The sequence below is a fragment of the Electrona antarctica genome, assembly GCF_951216825.1.
Source record: "Electrona antarctica genome assembly, chromosome: 13".
In the NCBI taxonomy this organism is placed as follows: Eukaryota; Metazoa; Chordata; class Actinopteri; order Myctophiformes; family Myctophidae; genus Electrona; species Electrona antarctica.
Window position 1 is genome coordinate 34,222,928 of NC_136794.1, and position 20,147 is coordinate 34,243,074.

Sequence of the window (20,147 nt, forward strand, 5' to 3'; positions counted from 1 at the left end):
CAGTATTTCTACTTTTCAGTATTGATACTTCCACCACAGCCTAAACCGTTACATTTCAGGAAATGCAAAGCGAAGAACCTCTCAGAGCTTGTAGATCTGCTATTTTCAAATAACTAAAATGTAAATAGGGCTGAGTTATTATAGCACCGAAATCAGTTTAACCACTTTAATCCCTTATGCATTGGCTAATTGAAAGACATCCAAAATACTTCTCTACTTTCCAGATGGGTGTCCGTGGCCAAACACATGTCCTTGAAATGAAAAAAAGGTTAGTGAACCATTGCTTCAATGTGGTGCCTGAACACACCTCCAGGCTACGTACAAAGTCACCCTTTAGTCAGGCAAACACCAGCCCAGAGCGGGCTGCATGTGGGAGTCTCTCTGTGGTCATGCAGTGGGTTCTGTGTCACACAGGTTGGCATGCCAGACCAGGTCATACACCACCAGGCTGCCTGACAGCTGTGTGGCCTCCCTCCTCTCCCAGCGCTCACAGCTCTGGGTGTAGGGTGGGAGGGTGTAGGGCAGGCTACAAGGACTATAGGAGCCACAGGAATGTTCTGAGTTAACTGGATGGAGGACTGAACCCCTGGTAGACCCAGAAGGTCACCATGAAGAAACCTTCAAAGGGTCCATTCCCCCTCCAGGAAGGTTAATGGAAGGACAACACGGTTGATACCGCGGCCTCAAACTGCCATGATGGACGCTCGGGGGATTAGCTTAATGTGCAACATTGTTTTATCACTCAACAGAAAAACAAAAAACATACAGTATGTGTAAGGGTATCTAGTATGTACACATTTCAAGCTCGCACTGCAAACTTGTAGTTCCGCTATTTTCACTATCTGTGGAACCGAGTCATACTAAATGTAATGCCTACAATTCCAAGTGCTTGTCAGGGTGGGGAGGTCTGCAGTTCAAATATGATTATTTTGGAAACCCTTAATGTGTTAAACCATACTTAGTTCACCAAAGTGTCCCAGGCCAAACCCCCCTGTTTTCCTCCTCCACACTAAATAAATAGTATTTGCAGAAAATCTAGAAGTTCAAGTTCGTAGATCTGTTATTTTCTCCAAATGTTCACCCCCAAAACAGGGTTCATGTGGTTTGTAGCCTCATTTGAATACTAACAGTGTGGACTTTTGTATATTTGGGGTGTGTGCCAGAAGTCTCACTCAGCATCAAAGAAGCAATGGAACCGACTTCTCTCTCATGAAAACCACCTTTTTATTGTTTTCCATTTACTCACAGAACAGTGTATTCATTGCCAATACCTCCCATCTATACTGTGGCCTCTGTCTCTGCCAACCCCCACAGCAGACGGTCTGTAGACGACGAGGCTAACACAGCCACACAACACTGACACATGAATACACAACAACACAAAGGAGGAAATCTTAATATAGATTTGGCGGTCTTCTGCACAAAAAAAGTAGATAACTATAATGTCCCCTGGCCTATGCATGGCCGTCACCCCGCATCCCCCTAACAGTCACCCAGACAGGTGTCCGTTATCGATTGCGCGGGGGGGGGGTCTATACTGCCGTTCCGCTTGGGGACGTGCATCGAGTGTATAGGGTTCCATCGCTAAGGAGAAAAGATGAGTGTGTCTGCCGTTATGATGGATGGCCGCGGGTGGGCCACACACCCAGCTAATTGGCTCTTGATGAGGCCTGGCGTAGCGGGGAGGGAGAGAGAGACTCGACCAGGGCTGTAGATTAGATCATTAAGAGGGTTAATCAATGAGGAAATTAACCCATTCAGGACGGGAACCCCTTTTGGTGTTTTAAGCATTATGTTATACTTTAGCTATTGAAAAATAGCAGATCTACAACCTCGAGCTACGAGCTATTTTTGAAAAATCGTGAAAATGTGGCGCAAATCTTTGAATATATAGGCCTAATATTCTTTCACAGTGAACGTTTTTAACTCATACCTTTGCTTCTGGGAGGACCCTGGAACAACATATTTTCAGATAATTATCTGGGGGTCCTTGACATGAAAAAGGTTGAGCATTTGTAGAATATGGTCTCGGGTCTACATGGGTTAAGGTGTGGAACCCCCCCCCCCCCCCCCCTCTGTTTCTATTCTCAGCTTCAATCTTCTCCCTCGTTCCTCCATCTTGCCAATGGTGGAGCCTATAGGAGAGCAGACTATTGTTATTTCACTACATCGCCGTTTAGAAATGTTTAAATCGTGCAATAACGCTCTATTCTCCCCTCCGATTGGCCAGCAATTCAGAACTCTTCCCGAGGCTTATGTGCGCTTTACTCTCCTGATTAAGTATACGGTGACATAGGCTACCCAACTCAGTGAAACTCTTGTCACACTTTGGCCTATAATAGTGTGGTTTCCTATAGGTAATCACAACTCTGCAGGATTGCATCTTTTAGTTATTATTATTTTATTACGTTTTGAGCGGCGCTAGCCCCTCCTATGCACAGCTTTGTGTCTTTGTAGCACGGAATGTGATGATTTGATTGGCTGAGCATGGAATGTGATGTACAGTATATGATGATGATGATAAGAGCACCCCTCAGCTTTCCGGGTTTGTGTGAACACAAACATTGGCTTGTGATTGGCTGTGATTGGCTGACAAGATCATAAAAGTGAGGCAGAAAAGTGAAGTGAAGATGCCCTCACTTCACACAAGTGTGATTTTTTACTTAGTTTTGTCGACCAAAACTATGGCGGAAAATGTCGACTACCTTTTATTCACTGAAATAAATAAATAGAAAACAATGATGACTAAAACTATGAGTAAATACATTTGGCTATTTCGTCAAATAGAAAATTGTCTGCTTGTGTCTGTCTCTCTCCTCTCCAACTGCCCTGAGATGTGATTCTCCACTCCACCACCAGTAAGCAGGTGCACCACCATCAAACAAGCCTGATTCATACTTTGTCATGTGACGAGCATAGATTAAGCCTCAGCCTAGCTACAGCAGTATAAAGGGCAGCTGTGGCTCAGGAGGTAGAGAAGGTCGTCCAATGATCCCTGGGTCGTTTTTTGTATGTGCGTTGGCTTATTTCTCTCACAGGAGTTTGGCAACACTGGCCAGTAGATACAGCCAGGAATACGGTCTATACCTGCAGTGCAAGGTTGGAAAAGGGAGGAGGCAGGCAGTGGCCTGAAGAATAAGCTGGCTGCAGGAGTGAGGGGGAGGGCACCAATGCTGTGGCTTCAATTAAACGTCTCCCTTTATTTGCTGACCTGTAAAGTTTTAACAACGTAGTTTGGTCAAATATTATTTTAGCCGTCTGACTTACTCCCCACCTCTCCGTTCTGTTCGTAGTGCTGACTATAGTGTTCTTGTGGCAGTCAGGTGGAAACAACTCAAAATGACCTGTTCTTTGATTGACTGAATACTTGGATCCCTATACTGTAGTACAGTCACACGCTATGTGTAAACGGGTAACACAAAAAGCAGTGCTCAATTCAAGCACTAACCTAACTGAAAGAAATGTTTGAGCTGCTCAACCCCCTAGCAGTCTTCAGTGTAACAGAGTATAGGCCATGGCCAAGATCATTTTCCGACAAAAGAGCATCAATTTGACAATGGTTGAGACTCATGGCTATTGATGCTATAGGTTATTGGTTTACGTGTGATCATAGTTTACTGAGGCGTTTGATGTAATAGACCTAGACCGGTGCCGGGTGTAGAACACGGTAATGATGGAAGTTGGAGGTCCATGCCCCAACGGGCTATGCAATACCCGCTGTACCCGTGTGTCCCTTTTATGCCCATATATGGAGATTTCTGTATCTGTCTCTCTCTGATCCTTTATTCCTATATGGAGTTCTGTGTCAGGCATGCCCAAATATGGAGTCTTGTGTTGTCAGAACAGGCCCCTCGGACCCTGGGCAGGGGCCCTGTCCAGAGCCCGGGCGCAGATAGCCTGGCTAATAAGCCAGACCTAATCAGCCGCTGGCAAAAAAAAATTGCCTGCCGGCAGATTACGGTCTGGAGAGGCTCAATTGTACGCCCATTTCCTACACCAGAGAACTGGTGTGGCCAATCGGGACACGGTATGCAATATAGGCGGGCTTTGGTACAGTGACGTTCAATGCTTGAGACCTTTGACTGACAGTAGCTCTGACCAATTGCGTCAAAGAGAAAATGTTTGAACCCGCCCCCCGGGAAACAAGATCCATACACTCTCCAGACTCAAATACCACACAAATACCACGTGATTTGAGTCTGGCTTATTAGCCAGGCTAGGGCGCAGAGGCCTTTTGTGGCGGTTCTGGACAACCGTGGGTCCGACCGACTCCACACCGGGCACTGCACTCCCTGTGGGGGTGTGGAACGTGTGTGTCGAATTTGAAGTCGGTGGGGCAAACGGTTCTAGAGTTACGTGGATTACAGCCGTACACATGTACAGACGTATACAGACAGACAGAGGTGTGGTGCATTTATAGATTACTGTACGTCGTTCTGGATAAAGAGCGTCTACTCTGCTAAATGCCTACATTGTAAATTGTAATAATACAATGCATTGTTTTAATTAATGCACATGGCCTCAATCCAGTGTCTGGCTTTGTTTTCTGCAGAACGCCTCCGCATGTACTGGCTCCACTATCTCCTTTGTGACAAACAGTCACAGGTGCATTGGCACACAAATAAATGTTCCCAATAGAGTTTTATGAGCCATGTCAGGTGTTATCGAGAAGGCAGTGAAAGACTCTGTCTTTTAGTTGACTGTAAAAACTCTACTTACAGGGTCTGTTGTTCTCTCTGCCCGTATAGTCTTTTATACACAAGAGATCCAGGGGGGTTTATTTGCAGAGGTGGACTGCAGTACTCAACCTTGAGTCAAATTGAGTCAAAGTCTCAGATGCTTCTACACAAACATGGGGAAATTTGCATTCTACTACTCTACTACTCACCATAATGTGGAATGATTTAGATTTACAAGCACGGAACGTGGCATGAAGCTATTTTGGTGAATGTTCCCCCCAGAATAGGGATGATGGGATTTAAGTGGTTAAATGTCAAGTATATATACTAATCTCCTCTCCGAAACCGAAACAGATATTCTTAGTTTTCTTCGTGAAATACTGTATCTTTGGGGGTAAATCGATTGACATATGTGTACTTACCGTTAATATGACAAAGGGTGCAATATACAGTAACAGTATACAAATGTAATTCAGGGGTGCTGTGGATGAAAGTTATTTTCAGGGTTGCCCATGGAGAGCTGCTACTTTTGTTTTGCTGTTTTTGAATCTACAGAAAAATACAGTTTTGGTTTACCACCAAGGGACGTATAAATTACATATAGTTAAACGTTACCACCAAAAACGTGGAGAGTAAAGTTCCCAAGGAGACCAAAGTCTAATGCAAAAACAATAGAGGAGGGTGGACCATTTTATAATAGTTTTTAATGCCATCAAACAACTATTTTACAACTTTTTGCAAAGTTGCAGAAAGTTATAAAATATATGTTTGAAGGCAATACCACTAGGCCTATTTATTTTGTATTATATAATGGTCTCCCTCTTCTATTGCTTTTGCATAGTTTGATGTTGAACCTGGGTGGTGTTCCCCTTCCTCCTGTGCTCCAGTCTAACCTGGGTGGTGTTCCCCTTCCTCCTGTGCTCCGGTCTACAGAGTGCAGACTGCCAGACTAAAGTCTGCTCAAGCACCAAATCCAACTGTAAACAGAATAGCATGTTTGCATGTGTGACATCCACCATCCCACATAATCACTGTAGCTTTTCTCCTAATTACAGCATCTTATTTTCTGGTGTGTTGCATTGACACGCGCCAGTGAATTAATGACATGATGTAAATCACTTAGAGCTGACTGGAATTATACCGTATGCTCCTGTGGTGGCTGTGGCTTAGAGTGGTTCTGGTTTAGCTTTTTTTGTTTGTCTCTACTAAGGGTCCCTGCCGTACCATACGGGTTCATTTGGTTACATGTGTACACTCTCGGAGTCACGGGGGTTCTTGAAAATGAAACATTTGAGATCCACTGCCCTAGTGGACTCCATACCTCGTGTGTGCGTGCGTGCGTGCGTGCGTGCGTGCGTGCGTGCGTGCGTGCGTGCGTGCGTAAAGGTGCAATAGACAACATCCAGTCCCTAGGTGTCATACTCTCAACACCAACTGTAGCATAAGGTCTCTTATTTCCCTGACTCACAAGATTTGGTGTAGAGGGAAAAAGGCGATGGAGAGTATAGAGCTAACTCGTGTCCAATTAAAGGGATAGTTCACCTGAAAAGTGGTGATCCCCATGGAGACACAAAGGCCCCCTTTCCACCGGGGTTGAACCGGTTCAGTTCTTCTTTCCCACCTGATATTGTACCAGTTCAGATTCATTTTCGAATTTCGAATGAATTCAGTTCGAATTCATTTTCCACTGAAAATTAATTTGTATGCATTAACCCTAAAAGTTGGTTGGGAACTGAAAAGATGGCCACCGGTTCTGTGAAAGCACCAAAGGTCCCAAGAATCTAGAACAGAACCAGTTCTAGAATCAAAGTTCTTTTGGTGGAAAAGGGGCCAGAGTCTCTTTTGTGTCTCCTTAGGGAACCGCTGGTTATCAAAGTTATTGGTTTAGGAGAGACATAAACTAAAACATATCCATGAATTCAAGTCTCGGGACAAAATAAAAATTACACTTTCCTCTTAGCTGCGCGGTACAAATTCATGTGGGTGTTTCAAGAGTAGAACATACCGTACAACGTTAAAGGTTGCAGCTGTAAGAGAATAAGAAAGACAGTAATGTGTACTTTAATAATAACAACTGCAGATGTACAAGTTCACAATGTGACCGTGCATGCCACACTTTGTAAGCATATTATGCAGATTGCTGATTTTTCCCCACACGGCACCATTGCACCACAAAGTATAAATCGAGCTCATGGAAAGTGACAGAAAAGAAGAGCGCGAGAGAGAATGGAAACGATTGTGAGGGGGAGTGCGTGCGTGCGTGCGTGCGTGCGTGCGTGCGTGCGTGCGTGCGTGCGTGTGTGCTTGCGAGAGTGAGAAGCCAGTGGTGCATTATTCTAATTTCAACTCTGGCTGAACCCCCCTCGCATTTGAATTCTTTTGAAAGTCTTTTTTCCCACCAGTCCCCGTCATGCAATTTTAACCACGTCTATACAATAGTGTGACCGACCGCCTTTCATGTCTATCAGCGTATCCTCTCCTCTTTCACCTCCGCACCTCTGCCGGAGCTCTAATTCCAAAAATAGAGTGCGCTGAAATCGTTCTTTTTTTGTATTATTGTTGTTTACTTTTTTCTCGCGGACGGAAAGTGGTCGATGCCTGCTTTGGTGTGTGTGTGTGTGTGTGTGTGTGTGTGTGTGTGTGTGTGTGTGTGTGCGTGTGCGTGTGCGCGTGTGTGTGTTCGTGCTCACTTGGACAGTTAGAGGTGTGTGCAGACGTACGCCTGCTTATAGACGGGTTAGGAACAAAAACAGGCAGTGAGACACATTGTCAGACAGGAAGGTTGATGTGTCAATGTGTGTGGGCACTGTCACTGTCACCTCAAAAGTGTGCTCAGACTGTATATATATATATATATATATATATATATATACCATTTTTAATCCCTCTGCCAACCCATGGGGAGAGCCCCGAACTGAGATCATGCTGCCTTCAATGCATGAGGAGTGAGTGGAGTTTCACATGAAAGGAATGCGTAATTCCAACCAGTTTATTTTCTCCTCCATCAGGCGCCCCGGCTGACAACGGGGAGGCAGTATAGAGACTAGGTGTAATGCATGTTTTTTGTGAGGGTACTCTACCTTCACTAGGGGACACGTGGAGAACATGCAAACTCCACACAGAAAGGCCCTTTCGCCAACCTCACCTATAGGGTGTGAACGCTGATGATGCGAAGGAGAAAACACGATGGATGGATTGGATGTGATGAATGGCATGTCGAATACTTCTTCCTCCATCGCTGAAAAGCTGACACAACAAGGCAACGTCAGTATCGTTCCAGATAGCCAGTGACAGCCCCCGCGGAGGAGGATGCCGCAATACAGATCTCGATGCTAATTTGAAGGGATTGTGTTAATTAGATATGTAGCCATTAAATTAAGCAGTGATTGCTTGGGCTAAATGGAGCAATCACTAGGTAATTATTATCGATTGTCTCGCTGACGAGCTCACACACACACACACACACACACACACACACACACACACACACACACACACACACACACACACACACACACACACACACACACACACACACACCGCATATACAGTTAGTCCCCCAACAACTCTTTGTCTGTTTGTGTGTTATTGTGGTTTGCTGCTTGAAGTGTCCATATGCTACTCTTTTGACTCAGTTGTGCTGTTGCTGTGATGCTTTGTAAGACGGGCTGTGCTCCATTGACTTGCAATCTGCTCATTCCACCTTTTAGTTTAGTCTTCCACAACAGTCAGAGGTGTGTACAACAGCCAAAAACCAGTGGTGGGGAAACAAGTACTCTGCTACTTAAGTAAAAGTTTAAAGGGTAGAACAACATACAAATACTCAAGTTCAAGGTCATGTGCATTCAACTTTCACTTGAGTAGAAGTAAAACAATATTGGTATTGCAGTACCAAATGTAGAAGTACTCACAATCTTTTGAAAATAGCAGATCTACCATCTCACAATGCGCTGCAATGTGATGCGTTGTGACCTTGCAGATCTGCTAGTTCCAAATAGACACAATATAAAATAGGGCATGATTGTTGTTGTTTTTTGTAATATAAAATAAAAAAGTCAAGTAGCTTCACTTGTAACAACTATAGTAAAAAAGTAACTAGAAAATAAAAATACCTCTGAGATGTAGGGGAGTAGAATTATTAAGTGTTGAAACATTGATATACTCAAGTAAAGTACAATTCTTAAAGGACAACTTTAGTTTTTTTCAACCAAGGTTCATGTTTTACGTTGATATTATAGAGAAAGTAAAAGATGAGTGTTATTTGCTGCATTCATTAGTTTTAACGATTTTAGCTATTTTTGACAGGGGGGCCAGATGTAATTTTCTGGGGTCTTGTAGGACTATAGTAAATAATAATAAATAATTTGCGATACAATTTTGTAAAAATACATATTTAGCCCCATGGTCAAATGCCCCCCTGTCAAAAATAGCTAAAATCGCTAAAACTAAAGAAAGCAGCAAATGAAAAAAATAATTTACCCTCATCTTTAACTTTCTCTAATAACAACCTAAAACATGAGCCTTGGTTGAAAAAAACTAAAGTTGTCCCTTAACCCATTTAGACCTGAGGACGATTCTACAAATGCCTTCTAAATCCTGACAGTTTTCTGAAAAACCCATGTTTCTATGTGTCAGTGGTTCTCAAACTATTTCATGTCAAGGACCCCTAGAATTATATGTATTTGGCCGCCGACCTCCATCTGAAAATATGTAGTTCCAGGGACCCCCCAGAAGCAAAGATTTTAGTTAAAAATGTTCGCTCTGAAAGAATATATATTCAAAGATTTGAGCCACATTTTCACAATTTTTCAAAAATAGCAGACCTGCAGTTGAGTGCCGCGCTATGAGCTGGTAGATCTGCTATTTTTCAACAGCCATAACATGATGCTTAAAACACCAAAAGGGGTTCCCGCACAGAATGGGTTAAGTATTTTCGTTCCGCGACTGTCAAAAACTGTACCCAAGGAAAAGTATTGCTACTTTAAAATAAAGACTCAAGAAATAACAGTAGTCAAACTGATGATTGGTGTGTTAGAATGCAGACCCTACTAGTAATGCCTGATAGGCTGATTGGGTTGGAGGCTGCATGGGGTTCCAGACAGATTGGAGGCTGGGGTTCCAGACACATTTGTTATGTATTATTCGCCCAGAAACTGCCAGTAATACTTTTCTTAGTAATGGTTGGCCTTAGCCTTGCTCTGGACCAATTGTAACTATATAATTGGGAGTAAAAAAGAATATACTGTGTCTATAGAAATGTAGTTGTACAGCAGCAACACTTCGTCTGGGGGCCTGTACGTGAACCTCCCGCGTGGATGCTTATTCAGGGTTCATTCCTAGAACGGAGCGCTATAGCTCCTGATCCGGCTTTTGTCTCGCCCCAAAAATAGCCCCCTTCCACAAAAGACCTCCGACTCACGGAAAGGGTTCAGCAATTCAACAGCGCTCCGGGGAGAAGATTGGACAGCTAAGTCAGCTTAACCACAAGGCTAAAGGAGGCAGGGATAAGGGGGTGCGAGCACGCCAGGGTGAGGTGGGGTGGTGGTGGGTGGTGGAAGGGTTCTTCAGCTGAGGAAAAAAAACAGACGGTTTACAGAGAGAGAGAGAGCACAGCGGGGGAAAAATAGAGGAAATCAGACAGCTTAAGCCCGATAATGAGGTCGTGAACGAGGGAAGGAGGGAGGGAGAGAGAGGGGATAGAGGCGAGGGAGTGATTGGAGGAGGAAGAAGTGAGATTGAAGTCCGGTTTGTACTTGGTGGTACATCGGTGTCGTGTGCCGGGAAAAAACAGGCGATCTATATTATGCTTACAGCGCGCGTTGTAAGCTTGTAAGCGTAACATAGATTGCCTATTTTCAAGCATAAGTCACGTATGAGGAGAGAGGAAGCGAGGGATGAAAGAAGGGGAGAGGGAAAGAAGGACAGAGGGAGAGGGGAAGAAGGAAAGGAAAGAGGGTGAGGTGGGTTTGGAAGGATCGATGGGAGAGGGTAGACAGTAGGGCACACGGGGTGAGGCCATGCCGTGCCACCACGTACCGCCCTCCCTGGGAGTCTCACAATCCTTCAGAGGGATCAAAAGAACCCTGCCGCCGTCCAATCAGGATGATCTACTTCACAGTGGGGGGGTAGAGGGGGGGGCGGCGAGACAGAGGAAGCGAAGGTTGAAGCCAATATCGCAATCTATAGAGGTCACGGAGTCTGTTACAGGATGATGACGAGCGTCTGACAGTCTGACTACCTTTTTTTTCATAGGTGCAGTGATGGAAGTACTATACTCACATATTTTACTTCAGTTTAAGTATCAATACCGCACTGTAGAAATTATATGTACACATAAGAGTTTGGTATTCAGAATGTTATGTACAAAAAGTAGTGGCATCAAAACGTAGTTAAAGTACCTTCTCTAAAGCAAATGTACTCATTGCTGGGCTCCGTCAGAATCTGTCCCAAATCCTCCCCTTCCTTCCTAGCTTCGTGCCAGCCTCATCAAATCCAGTCGACATTAGCAAGCGAGACGCACTCGTCTCAAGTTTGAATCTGTTGTTTTTTGGTAGTGGTAATTGATCCATTATGGTCTTAGACTCATTTTGGTTTTAATGTCGTCCTACTCCAGGCTCGTTATACACAAATAACATTTGCATGCTGCCGTTTGCAACGGAGATTGCCTCCAATCGGGTTGCGTGGTCTGATTATGTGAGATTACCTTACCTGCGTCTGATGAAGAGATTCTCTGTTTATGTTTGGTGACTATAGTAGGCAATTTGGTGAGCCTGCATCGGATGGATGGAGATACCTTCTTCTAAATTGTCACTTTTATAAAGCACTTTTATATAGCACTATTATTTAGATTCTAAACCCTCAGTTAAACACTTTGATAAATTATTTTATGAAGCACTTTTTCAACCCTCAATTCTAAACTTTGATGAATTCTCGTTCAAGCTGTGCTTGGCAATTTCACGAGACATAGCTATAGCAAGTGTGCAGAAACCTCACTGCTCCATTGCTCCATATTTCCCTTAACACTAGCATGACTGAAGTCAAATCAGACACAAGGAGCATGTGCTTAAATTCATATTCAGAAAATGTTTCAGATGTCAAACATTTCTGAGATGATGGAATGATGATGGATGATGATGGTCATGGAAGGGGAATCTTCTGAAAGCTTCATGGGCAAAGATAATTAACTTCAACATCTTAAAAGAAATGTCAAAATGACCTCGAAATAATAATATAATAATACTTATATAACAATTGTTTAATTGTGTATACTTCCTCGTATGATATTGGATGTTGCCATGCAAAAGTAGCAAAATAGCAGATCTCCAAGGTTACGTGTCGCATCACACAGTGAAAATTAAAGATGTTGTGATATAAGTACTTTTTCTGTTTTGTATGAATTTACCCCTTTTGCAACCAGATCTTATTTTAATGAGGTTTGGGAGACACAAAACACTTTCTTGGGGTTTGTATGTGGTTAAGTTGTGTTTTGATGTCATGATGTCATGGACATTGGGCTCACCTACTTCCTGGACTACATGTTGTCTCAGTAAGACAGCCCTCCCCCTATCCACAAGGAGGAGTAGTGCACCAAAGCATTATGGGAATTGTAGGGAATTGTACCCACATAAAAACCCCAGGAAAGTGTTTCTTGTCTCCCAAACATAATTAAATAAGATCTGGTTGCAAAGGAGTGAAGTGTTCCTTTAACACATCAACTGCCAGGTAAAGTTAATTAATCCACCACTGCCATGCAGCGTTTTTACCTTAACACCTGTATGTGTTTAATCACCTGCCGGGCATTATTACCCTTATTAACTACCCTTGCAAACAGATATTCAAGTTCACAGCATGTCACTTCGTTCCACGCTGCGAGCTTGTACATCTGCGATCTTAAAAAAAAATCTTGAAATGGAATAATTTGGTTCTTTGTTAGAATTTTTTTAACCAAATCTCCTCTCTTTTGAGGTGCTCTGCTAGCAGTGCGAGAAGAATTTCGATTCAAAAGCTGCATTTCAATAATTAATCAAGTGCAAGGTGAGAGAGAGGGCCAACAGTGCTGATATCCTCAGGCGTGGAAAAATCTGCAGATCTGGTCTTACATTACATAAAAAATTGTCTGAAATATGAATGACATTAGCACTTTTTTATTTTTTTGTATTTACGAAAGTTCAAGTAAGGAATAATTTCCCACAGCTCGCCGTCAGTTAACCTCTGCTCTATGTCGTTCATATTCACTAAGACAGTGGTTCTCAACCTGTGGGGGGGTCCCGACATGATTTTGGGGGGTCCCCAGCTGGCAGTAAGGAGTAATAATGTTTTTAGACCTTTTTAATACATGAACTGCATCAAAAGTAATCAACAAACTATCAACTAATCTAATCAACAACTATACTATAAAACTGTAAATGTTATTTCTCAACTCCTGACTTTTTCTTGTAACCACCACGCTCTGACTTCTGGTGCGCTATGCTCTTCGATCAATGTCAAATAAACAAAAGTACTGGGTCATACACAGTGGCAACAGTGAGTTTAACTCTTTTTATTTTCTACATTAAAATGACAAACGTTTCGGCAATGTAGAAACAAATATGTTTGCCACTGTGTGTGACCCCCCAGTATACTTTTTTTCAACTTCTACAATTCCAAGTGCTTGTCTGGGTGGTGGGTCCCCAAGTGAAATATTATTTGGTGGTTGCCACCAGGTATTCCTAAAGGTAACCTCAGTGAGTAAAACTATGCCTAAACCTAACCTTATTCATAAATGTAACCCCAGTAAAACTATGCCTAAACCTAACCTTATTCATAAATGTAACCCCAGTAAAACTATGCCTGAACCTAACCTTATTCATAAACGTAACCCCAGTAAAACTATGCCTAAACCTAACCTTATTCATAAACGTAACCCCAGTAAAACTATGCCTAAACCTAACCTTATTCATAAACGTAACGCCAGTAAAACTATGCCTAAACCTAACCTTATTCATACATGTAACCCCCGTAAAACTATGCCTGAACCGAACCTTATTCCGAAACGTAACCCCAGTAAAACTATGCTTAAACCTAACCTAGAATACATAAATGTAACCCCAGTAAAACTATGCCTAAACCTAACCTTATTCCTAACCTTTAACAAATACAAGAATACAGGAACCGATGGGGGCAAGCGGTCTGCGTAAGGCAGGTGGAGGCGAAGTGTTTTGGGGTGAGCATTCCGGATACCATCATAGTACTCTACATCATCTTCAGTTTTATAGTGTTGCACTACCAGTTTTGTGTGCTTTCTGTTCTTTGAACCCACCTCTTTTTGATCTTCCATGCAGTGATTTTTTGTCCCATATATATTTTTGAACTTTATTATTCTCATTAAAATATTGACTTATTATTACATTATTACTTGTACGCTGTATCTCACTGACAGTGGAATGGGCCAAGGTGATAGAATACGGAGCAGTAAAGTACCTTCAGGTGTATGCAGGAAAGCTTGGATCACTACTTGGATCAATAAAGTTTATTTAATAATAACCAAGCTTTTTCTTTTGGTCAATGACCTTCATCACTCAGGAGTCTGGACCGAGGAAGGTCCTTTGACCTGATGAACCTCTGATGAAGGTTAATACTTCCCCTAGGCTATACTATTAACTTGTATTATTAAATGATTAATTTATTATTCTGAGCTGTAGCAGAGTGGCTCAGGGCCTGAAGATTAACAGCATAATGTCTTCCCTGGGCCAAAGAGGATTCTCCTTTAAGCTAGCGGTTAACATGTTTGACTTTAGTGTCCTTTCCCACGCTGGAGATCCTGGGGTTCAAATCCCGGGGTGTCACACTTATATTGTTGTAATTAGCTGTAATTATTGTTATAAGACACACAAGCACTGGTGGTTGTCACAGTCTGGCAAAGCATGGGTGATCTTACCAGCCTTAGGAAACATTTAAATAATCATGATGTATGTGCCCAAAAAGGGTTTCTCAGCCCTGCTCTATATGCGGACCGTGTCCATCTTGCCATTGATTTAATGGCAGGGTGGCAGGGTTGACAGCCCATATATCCAAACAGAAAAGTCCTATATGATTGTATTAAATAACGTTAAACTCACCAACATTGCAGCTGTACGAAAAGCTTCAATCTGCAAAATTCCTTGCAGGTGATTATTTAAGTGTTTGGAAGTTTGGAAGCGCTTGCTTTCAGTAAAATGGTAAATGGTAAATGGTGCATTTATATAGCGCCTTTATCCAAGGCGCTTTACATAGATTGTGCATTCCATTCACACACACACACACACACACACTCATACACCGATTGCGGCGGAAGCCATGCAAGTAAAGCATCGTCCTGCTACCTCCTGCATTATGTGCAATTTCAAAATTGAATTACGGAGGGCCGTTGTGTGATTACCAATGAGCACTTCCAAACTCGAACACTTATCACCTGCACGGAATTGCTTGACAGAAAGTAGCTCATAACATTTCTACGGTGGATTTTATGAAACAAGCCCTTTGTAGATACAGTAGAAAGAATATAATTCAAGCTTTTCGTACAGCTGCAATGTTGGTGAGTTTGACGTTGTTTAATACAATCAGATAGGACTTTTCTGTTTGGATGAATGGGCTGTCAATGGCAAATTGCGGCTAAGCAAAGCAAAGTAAGCAAAGTTCTTTGTTTACCCAGGGTGAATGGACTAAGCTCGACGAACTTGTTTACAGCCAGACCCTGCTCATAGAACATTTCATGGTAGGGGTTCAATGCCTTGCTCAAGGGCACTTCAGCGGTGGTAATTTTAACATGCCGGTCCGGGGATACGAACTGGCGACCTTCCGATAACAAGACCGCTCCGCAAACCCTGCCATTAACTTAATGACAAGATGGCTGCGGTCTGCATAATGGTCTATATGCCATAGAGACTATATTTGTAGAATCGTCCTCAGGTCTAAATGGGTTCAAACGCAGCATCTGTCTAGATAGCTTATTTGTAAAGTTATATGCAATATTGGTACTTGGTAAAAATGTGATTATATTGTAATGGGGGCACTGATTTGCACACCAGCATGCCACATTGCCACGGGCACATGTGGTCACTTTAAGAATAGTTTCACTGAGATCCTTGACCCTCAAAACATACGTATCACCCTATTTCTAAATATAATACTGTAATTTAGCCCCTGCCAGCGATTTTTCATTTTTCCTTGAAAGTATTATAGTGCAATCGATCCCCCGATCGTTGATAAACATGGAGGCTTTCTCTACATGTTCTTCTGCCGTTTGACCAGAAGGAACACCCATGAAGGAAGTAAGGAAGAGGCCACATTTCTTTCCAATATGGCTGCTGTGCACATGTCTGTTGATACGGTATATTCAGCTGTTGTCAAACGAGAGTTCAGAGCACGTACAGCGCAATAAAACAAGTTTATGCAGGCTAAAGTTTAGTGGTTGGTTTATCGTCAGCGAGGCTAAAGTTTGAACATCCTACTTTGTCTTTCAAATGACCTTGTGTTGTTGTGTATGAGCGGATGTGTCTCTGACGCTGCCATCTGATTCGTTAGCTGCAGCTCTCCACACTTCCTTGTCAAGGTGACCTCTGTGTGAACCCACCCGCTCCTCAATTTGCATACGACAGTGAGCTGACAGGCTGTCAGCAAACACACACACACAGTACACACACACACACACACACACACACACACACACACACTTAGCTTTGTTTTCTCTCTCGATGTCTTCTATCCGTCTCAAGCAGCTGTTCTCTCTCTCTCTCTCTCTCTCTCTCTCTCTCTCTCTCTCTCTCTCTCTCTTCTTTTTAGTTGTTTTTTTAACACCTTGCTGTATTTTTCTTATTCCACACCGTTATTCTCCCTTCTTTCCTTCTCACCATCCCACTGTCTCATCCTCTCCTAAATATTGTAATTGCCGGGGCAGAAACCATATATCTCTGTATGCCATTTGAGAGCTTATAGATCTGCTACCAAATAGTTACCAAAGGCCTTAACCAACCCCATTCTTCAAAAGAAAATCGTTGCTGTCGGGAGGAAACCTCCTAACTCCATTGAGGTTTTTGATCTTTTTTTTTGCATAAATCAGTGCTATTGAACACCCTTGACCTCTGTGTGGTGTTTCGAAAATATTGAACCAATGGAAAGTAGTAAAAAACACTTTGGACAAAACCTCTTAACTCCATTGGACCCTCAAACTGTCATCTAAAGCAACTAACTCCACCACCAGGCTCTCATGCAAATATAAACTCACAAAACCAACTTTGATGCTTTGTTTTGAAAATATAAGGTTTTCTTAATTTCCTGAAAAATGTGTAATTTTCATTTCCTGACAGCAGAGGAATACTCCTTTGCTGATTGATTGATTGATCGATTGATTACTTTATTAACAGTTTCCAGAAAAAAGACACAAAGTACAGTTCAATACAAGGTCTGCTATAGAGGATTTGTTTCCATTGGGGTCCTTCATATTCAATTCATCTGATTGAGCTCCGGATCAGTTATTCACCGCCCCAAAGATGAACAAGACATATACCGTATGCAAAATAGGAGGTATGCACCAGCTTAGTGGATTCCAATGAAAATCAACCGATAATCACCAGTATAGGTTACAAGTATCAAGACGATCTTATCGACCTACTATCCCTAACCCCAGTCTTAACTAGCCACGTATAAGTCCCCTAACCTGATATAACTCTTAACCGGCCACATACGGTACGTCAGTTTCACTTGATAAGCAACCTACTGGTGATTATCGGTTGATCACATTCGAAGCGGGTGACCACCTTGCTCCCTTCACATCCTATTGCCCCGACATTGGAAGCCTTGTCCTCCCTCCAAATTATTTAACTTTGGTCTTGTCCTTGGCACCATGAGTTGATTTTGAATACAATTCTGTTAGGTTTTAGCCATATTTTAGTCAACTTCAATGTTTTACCTTTGGTCTATAGTTTTTTAGTCGATTGAATCTATATTTTCAGAGCGCATCTAAACATAAAATGACTTGTCTCTTAGTTCTACTGGATCTCTTTTCCACTAGTCCCTCTCTATAAAATTTTAGTCTATAGTTTTATTTGTTGACAAAATTGTCAGTATAGCCTATTTAGGCTTAGTTGTAGTCGTCATAGCTTTGTTTTTTTTTAGTCTTTGCCAGTGAAAAAAGGTAATCGACGTCAGTTTCAGACAGTCAACAGAATCAACACTGTTTGGACATACAAGGTTTCCACCTGACACCCTTTTATCTCTCTCTCTCTCTCTCTCTCTCTCTCTCTCTCTCTGTCTCTCGCCCCCTCTCTCACCCATGTCTGATGAGTTTTTCGCCACCCCCAGGGACCCCGGTGAGTGACAGCTGGGAATTAGCGTTGTGTAAACACTCGCGCATCCATTTGCATCCCATCACCGTCACCCCCCTCCCCCTCTCTGCATCCCATCACCCGGCCGCCACCCGTCTCAAACACCCCCCCCCCCCTCTACCCCCCCCCCCCCCCTCTGCAAAGCACCTTTTTCTGCTGCACACTGTGCTTTCACTGTTTGCTGTGCTTGACACACCAAGATGAAGAAGGTGTGTGTGTGTGTGTGTGTGTGTGTGTGTGTGTGGTGTACACACGCGTATGCACCTTGCACACACATGTGCGTGTCCGGCCGCCATCCGTCCGGCCGTGCGTGTGGTCAGGTCATGCCCTGCAGTGTGGGTCAGGGTAACCTTGACATTAGCCGGAGGAGAGAGGAAAGCCTGATGTACAGTCCGTCCTACAACGGTGACGCCACTGCGCCTATAGTGGAAAATAACTAGTGCATTTACTAAAGTACTGTACTTAAAGGTATATTCAGTGATTTCACTTAATTCAGATATCACTTCTTTTTTTGTTTTGTTGTGATAATCCTCCATACTATAGAGTGTGCTGACCATATAAGGAGTTCCTCCCTGTCCCCAGTTAACCCCTGGGGGTCAAAAAACCATAGGTTTCATTTTTGTCTAGGTGGCAAAGCCTTCATCCAATCAGAATAGAGAGGGGGGCCTTCCGCCAATCATGATCGAGCGGGGGTGGGCCTTGGTGTGTGTGCTGTTGGCCTGTTGCGTGCCCACTGTAGTGCATGCATGTGCACATCTTGTTACCGGGGTAACCGGGCTAACCGGGCTATGTCCACGACTGCTTGTAGATCTTTTCACAAGATTTTAGACATTTTGAATTTTTGAAGATATTTTGATTTGAATTAGACTGAAATGGGACATTGGGTCGTTTAAGTATATTTTGATTCCGATACTTGTGTACTTTGTACATTTTGAATAACGTTTACTTATGTAAACAAATGAGAGTACTTTTTCCACCACTGGGTGACACTCAGTCAAACAGCAGATCTATAAGATTTCCTCAGCATGCGTCACCGCGGTATGCGACAGAGAATATCATTTAAGAAGCAGAAGCGGGGTGAAGAGGACAGGACCGCTGAGGTGAAGAAGAGAGTGTACAGCATCTACTAAATATGTGCCTGAATGTACTGTACTTTCCTCTTCTACCCAATATTTGAACCCTGGTCTCCTGCGCAAATGCTGAGACGCTCAGCACTGAGCTAATGGAGCCTGTCTGCTCAGGGGAGAAATATAATTTTGACCTTCAGGTCAAGATTTGTGTCAAATCGCACGATTGCGTCAAAGGTCGTGTCTACATGTCTCAAATAGAAAAAGCATTTATTTTTTGGGTCTTGAGCTAAACGGTTTGGGAACCACTGGTGTGGCGGATGCGACGTGCTGTGAGCTCGTAGACCGGCTATGTTCGGCGGACGGCGAATCACAAGGCCGTTGAGCATGAATTTTCATTTTGCGCCACATGCGGGAATGATAGTGCTCCCCCGGTGTAACAGGTAATAATGGAGGCTTGCATCCGGCCAACGGAGTTTGTATCGATCCCATGTGGGCATTTCACCGGCAAAGTTCAGAGCTATCGATTACCCTTCAGGAGGATCATCTCTCTGTCTGTTCATTCCAGGAGAGGAAACTTCACAGTCCATACCGGTGATCTTCACCCGAGGGGCCCAGATAGCACGAGGATATAAAAAATAACATCCACAAGCCGGTCGGACACACTACAATTGGCTCTCAATATCTAAATCTATATTAATCCCCACGGAGAGTGAGATGACATCGGGCTTTATACTCGCCGATTAGATCTCCACAGGGCAGCGGGAGATACACACACGCACATGCACACGCATGCACAAACACGCACAAACACACACACACTTGCACACACATTGTGGATTCTATGGATCTTTTCATTTCTCCATTGACTACAGTCTTTTTTCTCTCCATTGACTACTGTAATGTGGGCATGGCCTCCAGGAGTGCAGCCACAGAGCGCCAGGGGGGACGATTGTAAAGAAAAGGTGGGGGAAAAAATAAAAGGAATAAAATCATATGAGACTGAAGGGAACAGAGCAAACTGTTCTTCCCTGGGAGGCTCAGGAGTTTCAACTTCAGCC

General features: G+C 43.2%; 1 protein-coding gene across 1 annotated transcript in view; it reads right to left on the bottom strand.

Annotated features, from left to right (window-relative positions):
* Positions 1 to 387: 387 nt before the first annotated feature.
* LOC306934938 (E3 ubiquitin-protein ligase TRIM47-like) overlaps positions 388 to 20,147 on the bottom strand; it is a gene marked incomplete at both ends in the record, with an annotated part of 44,607 nt that continues 24,847 nt past the window's right edge. The window contains 2 exons of the mRNA XM_079517760.1: positions 388 to 495; positions 1,285 to 1,356. Of these exons, the coding sequence (XP_079373886.1) occupies positions 388 to 495; positions 1,285 to 1,356 (180 nt within the window). The remainder of the gene's footprint in view (positions 496 to 1,284; positions 1,357 to 20,147) is intronic.